The sequence below is a fragment of the Columba livia genome, chromosome 3 (assembly GCF_036013475.1).
Source record: "Columba livia isolate bColLiv1 breed racing homer chromosome 3, bColLiv1.pat.W.v2, whole genome shotgun sequence".
NCBI classification, from domain to species: Eukaryota; Metazoa; Chordata; class Aves; order Columbiformes; family Columbidae; genus Columba; species Columba livia.
In genome coordinates this window covers 48,541,076-48,556,366 of record NC_088604.1, presented here as the reverse complement: position 1 = coordinate 48,556,366, position 15,291 = coordinate 48,541,076, and the positions used below count along the sequence as shown (strand labels likewise).

General features: G+C 43.9%; 2 protein-coding genes across 5 annotated transcripts in view; one reads left to right on the top strand and one right to left on the bottom strand.

Moving 5' to 3' along the window:
- Positions 1-12,053, bottom strand: part of CDC40 (cell division cycle 40) — a 39,427-nt gene extending 27,374 nt beyond the window's left edge. Inside the window, exons 1-3 of the mRNA XM_021298204.2 lie at positions 11,795-12,053; positions 2,535-2,621; positions 332-461 (exon numbers count right to left, since the gene is read on the bottom strand). Coding sequence (XP_021153879.2) covers positions 332-461; positions 2,535-2,621; positions 11,795-11,986 — 409 coding nt within the window. The 5' untranslated portion in view covers positions 11,987-12,053. The remainder of the gene's footprint in view (positions 1-331; positions 462-2,534; positions 2,622-11,794) is intronic.
- Positions 12,054-13,067: 1,014 nt separating this feature from the next.
- Positions 13,068-15,291, top strand: part of WASF1 (WASP family member 1) — a 93,947-nt gene continuing 91,723 nt past the window's right edge. The window contains exon 1 of one of the 4 annotated variants that reach the window (XM_065056645.1): positions 13,068-13,330. The gene's annotated coding sequence lies outside the window, so the exon portion shown is untranslated. Of the gene's footprint in view, positions 13,331-13,599; positions 13,709-15,291 lie in introns of those variants that run through there. The other 3 variants (XM_065056649.1, XM_065056646.1, XM_065056648.1) reach the window with 3 other exon arrangements.

The window sequence follows — 15,291 nt, the reverse complement described above, 5'->3', positions numbered from 1 at the left end:
ACTAAAAGTGTAAAATTTTAATTTGTGTTTTTTACACCGATGCAACTAATGGAAGGATTAATTAAGAGGGGTTTGGTAGGAGGTCATAGACTTGATTACAGTTTCAGGGCGATTATAAAATGAGATTTCCAGCTTCATGGATTCTCATTTAAAGACCTTTTCCCATTGAAAGAACATTTCACATTTGAAGACCTTTTATCCATTTTAGTAAGTCTGTTAAAAAGTAACTTAGAGAACTTGCAGTCCGATTAAGTGTTCTATAGAGAACGACTTATTTTGTCCAACCTGCGCACAATAAAGATGGAGGCAAATTCCACTGTTAAGGACTTACCATAGGTTGCAAATGTTCTTCTTTGTTGTTCAAACATGAAATCATTGATGTGAGCTGGTTCTGCATATCCAGAAAGCATATTTCTAGGTGCAGCCATTTGTTGAGTCCTAAATGGGTTTTCTGGTCCAAACTACATCAACAATGTTAAAAGAAAGCATATCAGAATCACGAATTCCTTATTCCTATGCATGTAGTTTTTCAGAAAAAAAAAAAAAGTATTTCAAAAATTGTAATGCAAAATCCTTTTGACTTTCTATTACTTTATGGCTATAGAATAAGCTTCTTGGTCTGTTATTTTATACAGTGATGGCTTACATAGTTGCTCTGAACAGCTCATTTCATGACTGAACTTTCTCGCCTGTATTACTGGTACAAAGGACAAATCAATATCAACTACTTGACACAAACCACTGCCACTAAGTATGTGACCAGTATAAGCACTCAGAAGACAAAACCAGAGCATACTGTCCGTTGTAAGGGGGAGATACCAAGATATCAGGTCCTACTGAACTCTTGTTCTTAATACAGAAATTACACTGCCAACAATAATGCATTTAAAAAGCAACTAGGGACTTGCTGTATTATTCCACGAAATACACTTATGAAACCCTTCCTTGCAAGATCGCAAATGCCAGTCTTCCTGACCATACCATGGTTAGGAAAAAGAACAGTGAATACAAACACATGCAACACATTAAGCCTAATATCAAACTAAATTTAATTGTAACTCCTTTGCTTGTCAGCCATACTTGCAGACACTGCAGGCTGTCCCACGTTAGGCCTCCCTAACTAAAACATTTACATAGGGTAACACTATATTAAATTTAAATCAGTACTCATGCTCACACACTTCATGGCTTTGGTTTGTGGCAAAATGCAAGCTTGCTATGAAAAGCACAATTTATGTGGTTCCACAGAACGTTTTCTAAATGTGCAGTATAACGAACACAGAAATTTCAGATTGATGCAGCCTTGTCTACCTGGAATGCTAACCCCTAGTCTAACAGTCTGCTGACCAAGTTAAATGCTTGAACAGCTATTTTTATCTTTCAGATATCCTGTCAGTTATAATAAAACAGAAAGTGGTTCACATGGCACCAGGCAGTTCAAATGCAGCCTAAAATGGTTTTTCACTATACGCATTGTCCTGGTTTCAGCTGGAATAGTGTCTAGTCTTTCTGGTAGCTGGAACAGCACTGTGTTTTGGATTTAGTATGAGAACAGTGTCGATAACACAGGGGTGTTTTAGTTATTGAGTAGTGTTTACACAGAGTCAAGGCCTTTTTCAGCTCTTCACACCACCTCATCAGCGAATGGGCTGGGGTTGCGCAAGAAGCCGGAAGGGGGCACAGCTGAGAGCTGACCCCAACTGGCCAAAGGGATATTCCATACCACATGATGTCATGCTTAGTATATATTTTGGTGGAATAAGAAGGAAGGGGAGGGGGATGTTTGTCTTCCCAAGTAACTATTATGTGTGATGGAGCGTGGCTTTCCTGGAGATGGCTGAACATCTGCCTGCCCATGGGAAGTGGTGAATGAATCCCTTGTTTTGCTTTGCTTGTGTATACAGCTTTTGCTTTACCTATTAAACTGTCTTTATCTCTACCCATGAGTTTTCTCACTTTCACTCTTCCAATTCTCTTCCCCATTCCACTGGGGGATAATGAGTGAGTGGCTGTGTGGGGTTCAGCTGCCAGCTGGGGTTCAATGCCAACACGCACTTAGCATAGCTTAAGTTACTAAAATACTTAACACTGATGTGAATAGTTATACTGAAAGTGCTTGGATTTTCATTTAAAATCTTATTTTTAAAAGCCATATATCCACAAGACATACAACCATTCACTTTGCTCTAAGTGGCACAATGACTAAATAACAAAAATGTAAACATAGCAAGAGACTACTTTAATGCAGTTCATGTTTTACTCAATATCTTTATAATGCTATTTTCCTAGCTTGATTTTTAATTCCTGTAGCTATAATTCCTATAAACACTTAAAGAGTATTCCTAGAACAGCTTTATGCAGAATATTAAAATTCATTCAAAATACCAACACACCTGCACACATTTGCCCAAACTAGATTCCAAAGTACATCAAGCATCCAAAAACATCTTATATGAATTTCGCACAAAGTTTATAGAATCCCTACTCTTTAGGCCAAAGGCATTTCTGCTCTGAAGATCAATATTGTTCCTTACCTCAGGTGCAAACATGGTATCGTAAGTAGGATTGTACTGAACTTCCTTGATAGCAGGATCAAGGTGGACTCCTGTTTCCACATCTTCCTGAAATAAAACAGACATATTAATCAACCATTTTTCCCATACAGACTTTTAAATATATGACATTATCCCATTTCAGACCAAATTAGAACTGTAGTTCAAGTTGACACTTTTAGCACTAGAAAAGGAAAATAATAGCTTGGCCAAAGTTTCTATTTTTAAAGAATATTTATTGCAAAACCAATGTCAGGAGCTCACTGAGAAATTCAGTCTAAGATACCTGTGGAATTTTGTATGTGTACCATGTACTTTTTTTAAAGACTTCATGCACACATTTTAAAACCAGTAGCAAGACTGGAGGCAAGCTTATATTTTTTGAGGATGTTTGAATAACAGACTTGTACAGGAGAGCAAATTAAAACTGTCACTAATTTAATACAAAACTGTGAAAACTAGATTTCTGTAAAAGGTAGAAGGCAGAAGCCACAAGTAAATGTTTCGAAAGATAGTTGGGAAAAAAATATTAGACATTAAAACAAACATATATAACAATGAGTTTTAGAGAATCCAATGATCCCTATTCTCCAAGTTTTTACCAAAAGTTAAATGGGTAATTCAGCTTCAGTATTAAAACACATTTCAAAGCCTGTTGTGAAAAAAATTTAACTCAACAGATGAATGGACAAGACAGAGGAGCTAACCAAAAGAATAACTTCTCAGGCAACTCAAAGGGAAAAACTCAGAGGGGCACATGCAGCTGAAGTAGAAGACAGAGATGGGAAAGGAAAAGGCTGATTAGGTGGCCGTGTTCAAAAAGATCTGGTTTCACAAAGCTCTACAAAGGCTCATTTACACTGATCTTAAATTGACCCTACCTCCTCCCTGCTCCAATTAAGGGCTTACTTAATGAAGGAGAATGTTACTTTGTGGTATTATTACTGGTATTGCTTCCAGCACCTTTATTCTAGAATAAATGCATTTGAAAGGGATTTACAATGTGCTAGTATATTGATAATATCCCTAAAATTATACTGAAAAAGCTATCTTGGCACCAGTGTTTAATCAGTGCTTACAGGATCCAAAAGCATTTGCAATGCACAGAAGGAAGCGGCACAACAGAGGATCGAATTTTAGCAGTCACTTCTTTAATAAAAAATTACCTTGAACAAACTGAATCTTGCTTTCTATTATAGAATCTTGAAAGAGCAAAATGGCATGTTCTTTACTTATTTAACATTATTCACTATTCTCTGACATGCCGTGCCCAGAAGCACTTTTTCTCCTCAATTCAACAGCAGGTCAATTACAAACAAATTTCGTTAGGCATGCAAGACTTAAGAGGTTTTAAAACCTGGTTTTCTAGAACACAGAAAAGAAAAACAGCACCTAAAGGTCTTTGGTTCATTACTTGATAATAGTTGTTTAAAATTGCTACAAAATTTAAAAAAAAAAAAGGAAAAAAAGCATGGGCTTTTTGGTTTTGTTTTGTTTTAGTGTAGAATTGTTAAGTGCAACTAGAAGGGTTTAATCTCACTATACCAAGTACCACTATACCAATTATTTTAAGAGGTAGGTCCAGCCATTCCACTGCTCTTGCTTGAACCCTCAACACTGCCAGTTCTGCAACTGACCTCCTTTCTCCCGTTACACCACCTTCCCAATTCATGGGGCTTGGTTGACAACAGCTACCGCTCCATTCACAGCCCTGACTTCCATACACTGTGAGCTTGCCTGGAAACAGCACAGCAGGGCTAATCCAGTCACTCAGCAACAAAACCAGACCCCTTCATCCTCAGCTAGAATAGGAGGAGCATATCAAAACTATTTCCTAACCCATATTACCTGCACGCTTATATTTCCTTTCACAGCTCCGTGACCTGAGGATATTTTCCATAGACAACTTTATCAAGTCACATCATACAGCTTGCACTGCCAGCTAGAATTCACATTTTATCCACCAAATAATTTGAAAAAATAAAATTTATATAATCGATAATACGGCAAAATTTATCTGATCCACTGTCAGTGACATTTAAACAGCATTTTACTTGAAATTAAGACAGTTTTTTCTGCTCTTTAAACTGAAAAAGTGAGAAAAATCCAGTTTTGCAAAAATGCCAAGAATGTTTCAGTTCTGCTATTTTTCCTCCTCTTTTCTCCCTGTTAAGTCCTATTATATGCTGCTCAGTAATTGAGAAAAGAAACAGATTGTGCCATGAAAGCTGATCCTCTGATGAACGATTATAGCAATTCTGGTTTTACTTCGCTGCTGGTGGAACAGTGCTGAGTCACTTGGAAGCCACACAATATGTTCACTCCTAGACCACCACAGGCACAGTCTTTCTGTGTGAAAACTACCGAGCCTTGAAATTGAAGCACATGTTGTATTTGTCAGAGCTACACTCCGCAAGACCCCCAGCCTTACTCATGCTTTCATACATTTAGACATTAAATGATGATCTGTTAATATGCTGTTGAAACACACCATGGTTATTTTTTCACTATGCCACTTTGCTTTAAACTATGCAATAATCTGAATGCGTCCCAACTGTCCACTTTACCTTTTCAGTATTTTAAAGAATTGAAACCTTTATAGTATCTTTGTAGTCTACAGCAAGGGTTCAAATTGCAGCAAATTATCCTGTGGTCAGCATCTGATAAACGCCATTTTGAACAGCGATACAAGATTCTGGTAGGTAACAGAAACATTAAAAATCTTAATCTAGTCCATCGATCACTTCACAAATTGGCAGGCTGTCTACACTGGAGCATTATTTCTTGCTTGTTTGTTTTGTTTTTTAATGAGAGGAAAGAACTCATCAGCAACCTCTGCACATGGTGAAGATCACTGGGTACCAACTGCATGCATCATCAGACCATTTCAGAAGAACTCAGCTTTCTAAGACACAGAAAATGAAAAAAGTAAACATAACAGGTTTTATAACTGACCCTTTATGCTGGCAAGAGCCAGCAGAACTTGGCTGCATGCATTCTAGATGCATTTGCCATAGCTACAGTGAACAGGGAAGGGATCACAGGAGCAGTAGTCTGGCAGAGCTGTGCCTGAGATAAGGTAATCTGAAGGATCACGTCCCTCTGCTGTGTTGCATTTTTCCTTTTGGTCACACACAACACGTCTTGATTTATCTAAAAGCCGTAGGTGAGCAATTCATCATGTCACTTATGCCCCAAGTGTGACACAAGTGGCTCTGCAGGCTGGCAGACTATCAGCAGCTGGGCTGGAAGAGAAGGGCACCTGTGAATTCAGTGATGGACTGAGTATTACTCCACTCACAAAGGCACTGAAGTCATAAAAGGGGACATCAAGAAGCTGTCCCTTTAAACATATACAGTGCTCCTCAAGAGAAAGCTAAATGTTCAGCTGTAGGATTGGCAGAGAAGCAGCTTGTGTTGGCTGCAACTTGGAAACAGTATAAACATGGGCTTTATGGCATGCCGCACTATCATTAAAGGTCGTACACCCCATATAACCTGCAAAAGAAGAACGAAGGTTTTCAGAAGTTATATTTTACTGACTACGGCTTTCGTGGAAGACAATACAATGGAGGCACAAACTTCAGCTCTACATGTCACCTCTCTGCTTTTCTTAGCACCTGTAACTAAGAGCCCAGCTGAAATACAGTAAGCGACATGCTATTGGTAAGGGTCCAAAAGAGAAAAATAAAGAATGATCAAAGGTCTAGGAAAATGCGACCTGTACAGAAAAACTGAGAAACCTAATTCAGCCTAAAAAAAGATTCAAATTATACAACTTAGCAGAAACAGTCTGGACAGCCAAACACTGAAATTGTTCAGTCTGTGGATTTACTGTGGTTTGGTAGACAGGTTAAAGGAGTGTCTGTCCAGGCAGATGCAGGTATCACTCTCAATGCAAGGCAAAAAATAAGCATATGATGTCTAACCACTAAATTACTTGATGTGGTGGGGGTTTTGTTTTGTTCGTTTTTGTTAAATAGATGTGATGTATACTTACTTGCAGTATTAGGTTGACTTACAGCTCAAACATGATTTGATTAGATAAAAAAATAATTTGATACTTAAATATTCTCCTTCTGCCTCTTCTGTGTTGTGTTTCACCCTATCACTGGGAAATGGCACTCAGGGCTGTACTCTGGAGTATCAACATTTCCTGAGGAATCTACCCTGAGACAGAAAGAAGCTTTTGACACTAAGTGTAGACAAACAGGTGCTTCATTATAACTCCCTAGAGACCAGACTCCTACCAAGGCATCCTCCTTTAGTCCCACCATAAAGGCCCTTTGGCCAGTTAAAAGTCAGCATAGGAAAGAGCACAGAAAATAAAAGAGATTTTAGATCATAAATCGGATTAGCTCTCCTTCTCACAGATTTCTTAAACATGCCACAATCCTGTTTTTCTTCAGAAAAACCCTGACTGAATGTCATAAACCAAAATTGTTACCACTTATGAAAAGTACTTGATTTATACAATCCAATATTGTTCAATAATTTAAAAAAAAAGAAAATATCAAAAGAAAAAAGCTTGCTAGAAGTTTTATATGTATGCAAGAAAAAAACACCTTTGAGTTAAGAACGGGCCTGATCTCTGTAATGGGCATTAAAGCAAAACCTTAAATAAAAGAAACAAGCTGCAGCACACACTGCAACACTGGATGCTAATAGTGCTCCTTATAAAGAATATATTGTTTACATTAAGGCAACTCACAGTCCTTTTAATCTACAATATTTTTCATTTTCAGCTAAATTCTGTAATAATATGCCCACTGTGCTAATATGTGGCTACCTCTAAGCTTAATGAGAGTTGTTTATGCATTTAGAAGCAGAATTCCACAGGTAAGTCTTGACTGTTTGTCTAAACACAAAATTTGTTAGAACAAAGCAAAGGTCAGAGTCTTACAGTTTCATATCAGGAAAAGAGTTGCGATGCCTATGGTGTGCTTCTTTCTTTTTTCTGAACATTTTATATAATAAACCTACAACATTCCTTTCTCCACAGGTAAATTCATTACTAATTAGCTAAATAGTTTAAAAGGGCAGGTTGCTTTGCATAAGATTTAATTAGTTTTAATTATCCATTAAATTAAAATCTAGTATCCCATGAGCCACAGAGACTTTAGCAGTTCGTCACTTTCTCATTCTTGCATAAACCACTTGGGCTGTCAAATATGCAGTATTATCTCATTCCAAAGTTTTTCAGATTTATTACCAGTAGATGAATGGCACTTACAGTGAATTCCCAACATTAAAATTTGGTTGTTACCAGCTTTTAGTCATTCTACGCATTCATACACCCTTAACAGTAAATGTCCATCCACCAGCTTCAACAGAATAAAAATAAAGCATGAAGAAAAGCATATGGTAAATGGTTTTGTTGAACTAGGCTAGAGTCCAGCATCTTGCATGATGACAACTTCTAAACATCTATTATCGATATTTTGTGGCAAAGAATGCAGGAAAACTCACCATATTAAAAGAAGCTGAGGCATTCCTAACAAGTAACACCCTCCAAATCACTAATTTTCATGACTGCTACAGAACGGCTGCAAACTAACTGTACTTCTCTCTCCACAGCTGGGCAAGGATTATGTTTTGAAGAACATTAAAAAATGTGACTGAAGTCTATTTCTTCCCCTGCAGTAGTGTTTTTCTGGACACCTGCATAGTGCCAAAGGTAAACTACATTCAAAAGAAAAATAGACCTGACACTTCCAACCCCTTCCCACATTAAAGACAACACAAACCCACCAGCTCCTGTACTGGGCCAGGCCAGCCCAGTTGATGTCAACCCAGTTCAGTATTCTCTCCTCAGAACTAGTGAACAAGACACTGTAGATAAATACAGTAAAATGTGCTCCCATCCAAGTCTCACCCTGAACTGACCGAGATCAAACAGTAAATGTTCTCTCCAAAAGCAAAGCTTGGAGCTACAACATTTCCTGTGAAAGTGATTTCTTCACAGAATGTGCAATTTTCTTGATTTCCTTCAGCATTTTTAATTCACTAGTGAAGGAAAATATGTGGAAGAACCTCTGTCAACAACGCAGCTGGGCTCATCTGATGCAACCTGATGATGTTATTTGGGAGTAAGAAAATACCTTGATTCATCTATTCACTTTTCCCACATACTATAACTTGACACCTAGAGCACAATACGAACAGGGCAAGTGTACACGATACTACTTCTGCACTCTCCCAACAGCCAACTATTTTCAGGTCAGAAGACTTCGTGAGCTTGAAAAAAACCTGGATTTACTGGTTATCTCTTCCTTCAATGGATCTCTTCCAAGTACTTGTCCAGACTCTCCTTGTAACACTGTAAACTTCTTGCATATACAGTATTTCTTGGCATGGGAATAGCCCTACCACATGTTGCAGAAAGAACTGCATCCTTCTGTTTGTTTTGAACCCAGCTCCTACTAGTTAGCTTATAGGTGCTGTACTGGTAGAGACAGTGAGTATTCAACCCCCTCTATTGCTGTTTAATGATTTTGCAGATCTCTGTCATACTTTTCCACTCAGTCATCTCTTTTTCAGTTTTCGCCTCCTCAGTAATTTCTCATACAGAAGCAGGACCCTTCTTCAACCTGGCTGCCCTTCTTTGAACTTTCTGCAGTTCTAAGGTATCTATCCTCTTCTGAATGAAGGGACCAGAAGCACACACTTTCTTCCTCTCTTGTCTCCTCTCAGGTACTGTAACATTTTCAGCACTTTAGTGGTGCTAAAAACAGCAGTAGAAACACACACTTCATCTAGTCAGTTATCCAATTTAAAAATAGTTAAAGTATTACTAGATTGAAGTAAACAATAATTATAACTTAATATTACTTGAGTAATTTAACATCAAGATCAGCAATAGGCCTATTATAACAAGCAGACTGTAAGGAGAGAGAGTAACAAAAGCCACTCTCTCAAACTTCTAAAATCATCAGTAGAGTTTTCAGTTATAGAAAAAATATTTTCACATCAATACAACCACATATTTGTATGATGTACTTCAAGGCAAGGACCCAGCAGATTTCTGCAGAATAAAGAAAGACGTCTTGGAGTAACATCTTAAGGCTATATTTGAAATGCACATTTAAGTAACAACAACAAAATAACAAATGCTGTGCCTGAGTGTGCTAACAATTATGCCACGTTAATAGAGTTAGGAACCTATTCCTCTTTTAAGTGTACACAAGTCTAACATCTGTGCAAGTTAACAGGCCAAATTCTGAACCAGAAACAAGTACAATGATCAGAACTAATGTGCAGAGTACCAACCACTTAAGATTTACATTCTCAACTGCCAAAAATGCACTTGTTTGCAGCTGCCATTTATAGTTATTGGATGACTAACCCTTCTAGTCGTCCCTCTTACCACCATCTTTTCTTATCCATTCGTGGTCCTTTGTGTAACACATATCCACGCACTTAAGAGTTCCTGATCTTCATTCATGTCAAAACATTTATGTGAGTGAAGTAATACTAATGAACTGTAACTCTGTTTTCCTCTTCACTCAGCTTGCTGTCTTTCTAACCCTTTACCTAAAGAATTATTGTGACCTACACTCAAACACCATGTGTTTTACATTTGTTCAATAAGAGTTTTCTAATTCTGAAGAATTAGGATAAATTCCTGAGGGGGGTGATTGGCAAGCTCATACTGCTATCATTTTTAGACACTGAAGGTGCTCAGCACATGTTGTCTATGAGACCGGCACTTCTTTCTTGAGCTGTAAAAGTCTAAAAAGAAGGCATAATATTGCTGTACAAGGAAATGATCTGTTACTCCTCAAAGAAGGTGGTGGTACTAAAAGATTCAGTACACTGCGCATTCAGAAAGCCTCAGCTTGGAGTCATTATCTTTCAGTTCCATGTATCTCATCTATGATCTCAAACAAAAATGACAAAAACATTTTAATGAAACACCTTGGTACTCAGAAACCTCACTTTACCTTAGCTGGCAGAACACTTGTGGCAGAGACAGTCCTAGATGTACCAGTGGATATCTCTTTCAGGGCACAGCCTGGCAAATAGCTTTGAATGAAACATGCTACGTACAATCTCTTTCCTCCACCTGCTTGTTCCTACTCTGGCACTGGGTATTTACCTGTGTTGGCACAGCCTTTGTGCAGCTACATTGTAAACCAGATCAAAGAACGGATCCAAGGACAAAAAACTGCATCAGAGGTTGGTGGTTTTGGTTTTGTTTTTTTTTTTTTTTTTAAATCAGAAATGTTCCTTGATGTCAGCCACCAAACAACTGCAAAAACCTTTGTATTCGCATGGCAAATGGAAAACCTGTTGTTACAGCCTTAAGAGAGGCAAAGAACGCAACCAGTGCTACTTGTCACTTATGCTCATTCACACTCAAAAGACATTACACGTGTCAATTAGCATTTCTTTCAAAGACTGTATGATACAGTCTGTCAAAGGCTGCAAGTTCAGAAGTTAGATATTTCTAAGACTTTAAGGGACGAAAAAATGCACATTTAGTACATACGATATAAAATGCACTTGCAAATATGATCAGCTGCAATAGCATGAGAGTTAACTAATGACAACAAAGTGAAAGATTCCATCCATCTCTTTGTCACAAACCAGGAAGCTTCAGAAGAACTGGAAGCAACACAACTCCACAGTGACAGATGTTACAGTGAGATGTCTACCTTTGATTAGAAACTAGTTGCGTGCAATAAAGTCCTCAAACCAAATCAACATCCTCCCCCTTTCTAGAACCATAAAAGTGAACCGATATGACACTGAACTTGGAAAATTAAAGTTTCCCAAGCAACCCTGGAATGCAGAAACACCGACCAGCTTTCAGGCTGCTCTTTAGACCAGGATTCAGCAGCACTCAGCCTATCAAGTACCGATTTCACTCGACCACCCGGGCAAACAGAAGAACATCTTAAACTCGGGGAAACAGAAACCAAGAGTGCCCCAAGAACTCCAAACAGGGCACGGCAAATAGACATGAGCTTTAACAAGCTCCAACGCCCCAGTGGGATCCACCAGCCGAGCTCCGGGGCACACGCCCGCCCGCCCTCCCCAGCTCTGGCCCCACACCGCGGGGCAGGGCAGGGCAGGGCCAGGCAGCCGCAACGTCCCCGCGCCAGCCCCGCACCCGTCCGTGTGGTCCGCTCCCCCACTTGCCCTCAGACTGTCCCCAGCGCTGGACACCGACGGCGGGGCTACAGCGGGGGGAAGGCGCCGTGGGCCCCGCTGCCCCAGGCGGCGGAGGGACGCCTTACCTTCACGGCCACTTCCGGGGCCGCGTCGACGGCCAGGGCCGGGGGCGCGGCGGGCGGCGCCCGGAGGTGCAGCACGGCGTCACGGCTGGCGAGCACAGCGGCGCGTTGGGAACTGCCCTCGGCCTCAGGCTCCGAGTCGGGCTCCGAGTCGGAGCCGCCGTAGGAGGCGAGTGCGGCGATAGCCGCCGACATCTTGGCGCGGGGGCTGACGGGAAGAGCAGGTCCTGGCAGCTCCGCGGAGCTCGTCGCGTCCTTTCCCCCGGACGAGCGGTGTGGAGCTGCAGGTTAAAAGGTAGCTCATTAAAGCAGAAAATAGTATTTAAAGGATAAATTATGGCCTCTTGAGGGATACACGGGCGTTTGGAGAAGGGATCATCTCCCTTTGCCAATGTATGTGCTTAACCTTTTAGGACTCCTGGGCGGGACTACAAGCTCCAGCATGCAACGCGGCCCTGGCCGGCCCAGGCACAGCGGGCTGTGTGCGGGTACGGCCGGCGGCACGGGTTGTGCGGCGCGGCTCCTGCCGTCCGGACAGCGGAGCTTTATGGCGCGGCTCTTGCCGGCGAGACGAGCGCGACCCGGAGCTTCCCGCTCCCGGAGAGCGCGCGCCGGCCGACGGCACGGGCGAGAGCCCGACGGCTCGTCCGCAGCCTGTGCCGCGCTACCGCCCGGCGACTCAGGCGCCCACCGGGAGAGCGGGAGGTTACGGCCCGTCACGGGCACTTGGGGTTTTGCCCTGCGCTCGCCTGCACCTTGCGTAACGGCGGGAGAACACGTTCGACAGAGGGCGGGCGCGAAAGCCTGTGGGCGCCCACCTCCTCCCAGACACAAAGGGCTTTCGCCCTCTCTTCGGCAGAGAGGCGGCAGCGGGGCAGGCTGCTGCGCAACCGGGGAGCCCGAGCCGGGGGAGCCGCTGCTGCCGCCCACCTGGGCCGCGCCAAACGCCGCGCACACCCCCTACCTCCCGCCGGGCAGTCCGGGTGGGCTGTGCCCCAGGGGGCCACGCCCCCTCCCGTTGATTGGCCGCCAGTAGCCGGTTTTGGGTACGTCACAATGGCGGGCCCCGCCCGCCCTTACTGGGGAGAGGGAGCCGGCGGGTCGGACCGTACCACCTGCCGCCCGCGGGGTGGGGTGGGCTCGCCTTCCTCACGTCGCGGGGTTGGGGGCCGGCGGCGCATGGACCAGCCCCAGCATCGGGCGGGGGGGTCGGGTCCGACCGCCGGGTAAACAGCCCCGCTCCCCTCCCTCCCGCCTCGGCGCGCCGGGAGAGGCCCCTCCTCCCGCACACACACACACGCGCTGTCCTGCGCCTATTGTGAAGCGTTCGGGGAGCTCCGCGCGACTGCCGGGGCCGCACGCGCCCCCGCCGCCTCCTCCCCTCCGGAGCCGCCAGCCGGCCGCAGCGCGCGCGGAATGGCAGGCGCCGTTTGAAGTTCCAGCGCCTCAGCGGGAGGCGAAGGCGGAGTGAGGGGCCGAGGCGACCGGCGAGAAGGTGTGAGGCGAGGGGAGGCAGCGCACGGGAGCCCGGGCCGGCGAGTAAGTGCCCCGCACCCTTCCCTCGCGGCCCCTGCGGCGGGCGGGACCGGCCCCCATCGCCGAGCCCGCGGTCCCGCTCCCCTTCCCCACAAAGGGACCGGCCCGGCCCCCGCCAGGTGCTGTCCCCCTCCCCTTTGTCCGTGCGGGGGGCGGCGGCGGGAGGGAGGAAGGCAGGCATGTCGCGGCCGCGGAGCCGCTTTCCCCCGGTCTCCCCCGCCGTCCCCGATAGCAGGGGCAGGAGGGGGCGTGTTGTGAGGCGGAGGAGGGGAGGGGGCCGCACTTGTGCCGGAGCGCGGCGCTTCCCGCTCCCTCTGGTCGCCGCCGACACCGCTCACCCCGTGTGCCCGTACCCGGCGAGGGGGTCGCCGGGCGGGGCAGGTGGGGCCGCTGCCGGGCCGGGGTCAGTGGGCGGGGGGCGGTGGGGGTGACGTCAGCCGCAGCCAGGTGCGAGCGGCGGCCCGGGCGGAGGGGCGGCGAGACGGGGAGCTGAGCGGGGCTCTCACCGCACGGGCGGCCGCCGCCGGGCTGACTGGGGCTCGGTTCGGCCGAGCTGGGGATGGGCGATGGGTTCGGCGTTGGGAGGCGAAGGGGATTCGGTGCCGTTGAGGGCAGATCTGCCCACTGGAACACTGCTACCATTGTTAGGCGGGCCGGGGAGATCGCGGCTGGCTGGGAGCGGGAGAAGCACGTAGGTTCCAACTTCTCCATCCAGCAAAATGCCTATCTGTGCGCCCGCTTCACTCGCGGACAGGATTAAATAGAAAGTACAGAGCGCTGAAGGGCTTGCTTTGGTGCTGGGTATACACATTGCGTGCTCTTGCACCTGGAGCGGTACATTGCCATGGCTTCCTTTCATGCTGCATGTGCTTTCGGGATTAGAGTGAACATACAGTGACATCTAATTGTGACACAGTGGCATTTAATCAGATTAAATGCTGTAGTTGGATTTTCCACCCTTTTCGGCAGTCATGGTTTTAAACAAATACCTGAGCTTGAGAAGAAATAACTTGGGTTCTTTTTGAAAAAAAAAAAATGGAATAAAAGTAAGGACAAATAGAAAGTGTTCATAGCATGGAGTGGAGCAACGTGCTGCATTTAGATCTGTTTTATGGAATGTGGACATGCCTCCTCTGTATGCTTGCATCAGGATTTTAGGTACAAGTCCCACATTCTCAACACTAAGACCTTTCTTTTGTTTTGCATCTCCAAAAGCTGAAACATACCACCTTTAACTAGTATTTCATATGGTAATTAGTCGACTTTTAAATCTGTGGATGATGAATCTATAAGTAAAGAAAGCTATATGACACTTCATATGAATCACTGCTTATTAATATCAAATGTGGATTTCCACTGCAGCCGATTTGTTTATTGGCTGTAATTGTTAACTGATTCCATATGACTGCATTCCTTTTTCTCTTGGCATGTATTGGCTGGGTATTGTCTGAAGTTGAAAGGTGTGCTTCCTCAAAAGTGAAATATTTTGAAGTCCATGTATGCAACCAGTCTGTCATATTTTATCTGAAGAACTGTGTTGAAAATGATTAAACTATTTCTGCTTTGTTATCCTTGAGTCTCAGTTGTTTAATTGACAAACCTTTGGCATAAGTATGTTCAGCTATGTTGTATCCAAGCATCCTAGATTGCTTCCCAATAAAATTTGATCATCTGAGATTCTAGATGCTTTTGTTGTAGAACCTATGAAAATCACTTACTAGTTTAAATTATTTGTCTTTCTGGTACCTTTGGGCTAGTATATAAGCAGGCACAGAAGAAGGCATTCAGTGGAACACCAACTGAAGTTTCTCCTTGCTGAAATTGTAGCAAAGATTAGTTTTTAGCAACCATGCAGTTGAAATACTGACTTGTCTATGCTTTAAAAGTGTAGATGGATAATATACATGGTTATCTAAAATCTGATTTTATTGGAAAAGCTGAGGAGTTGCTGCTCATAATTTTTG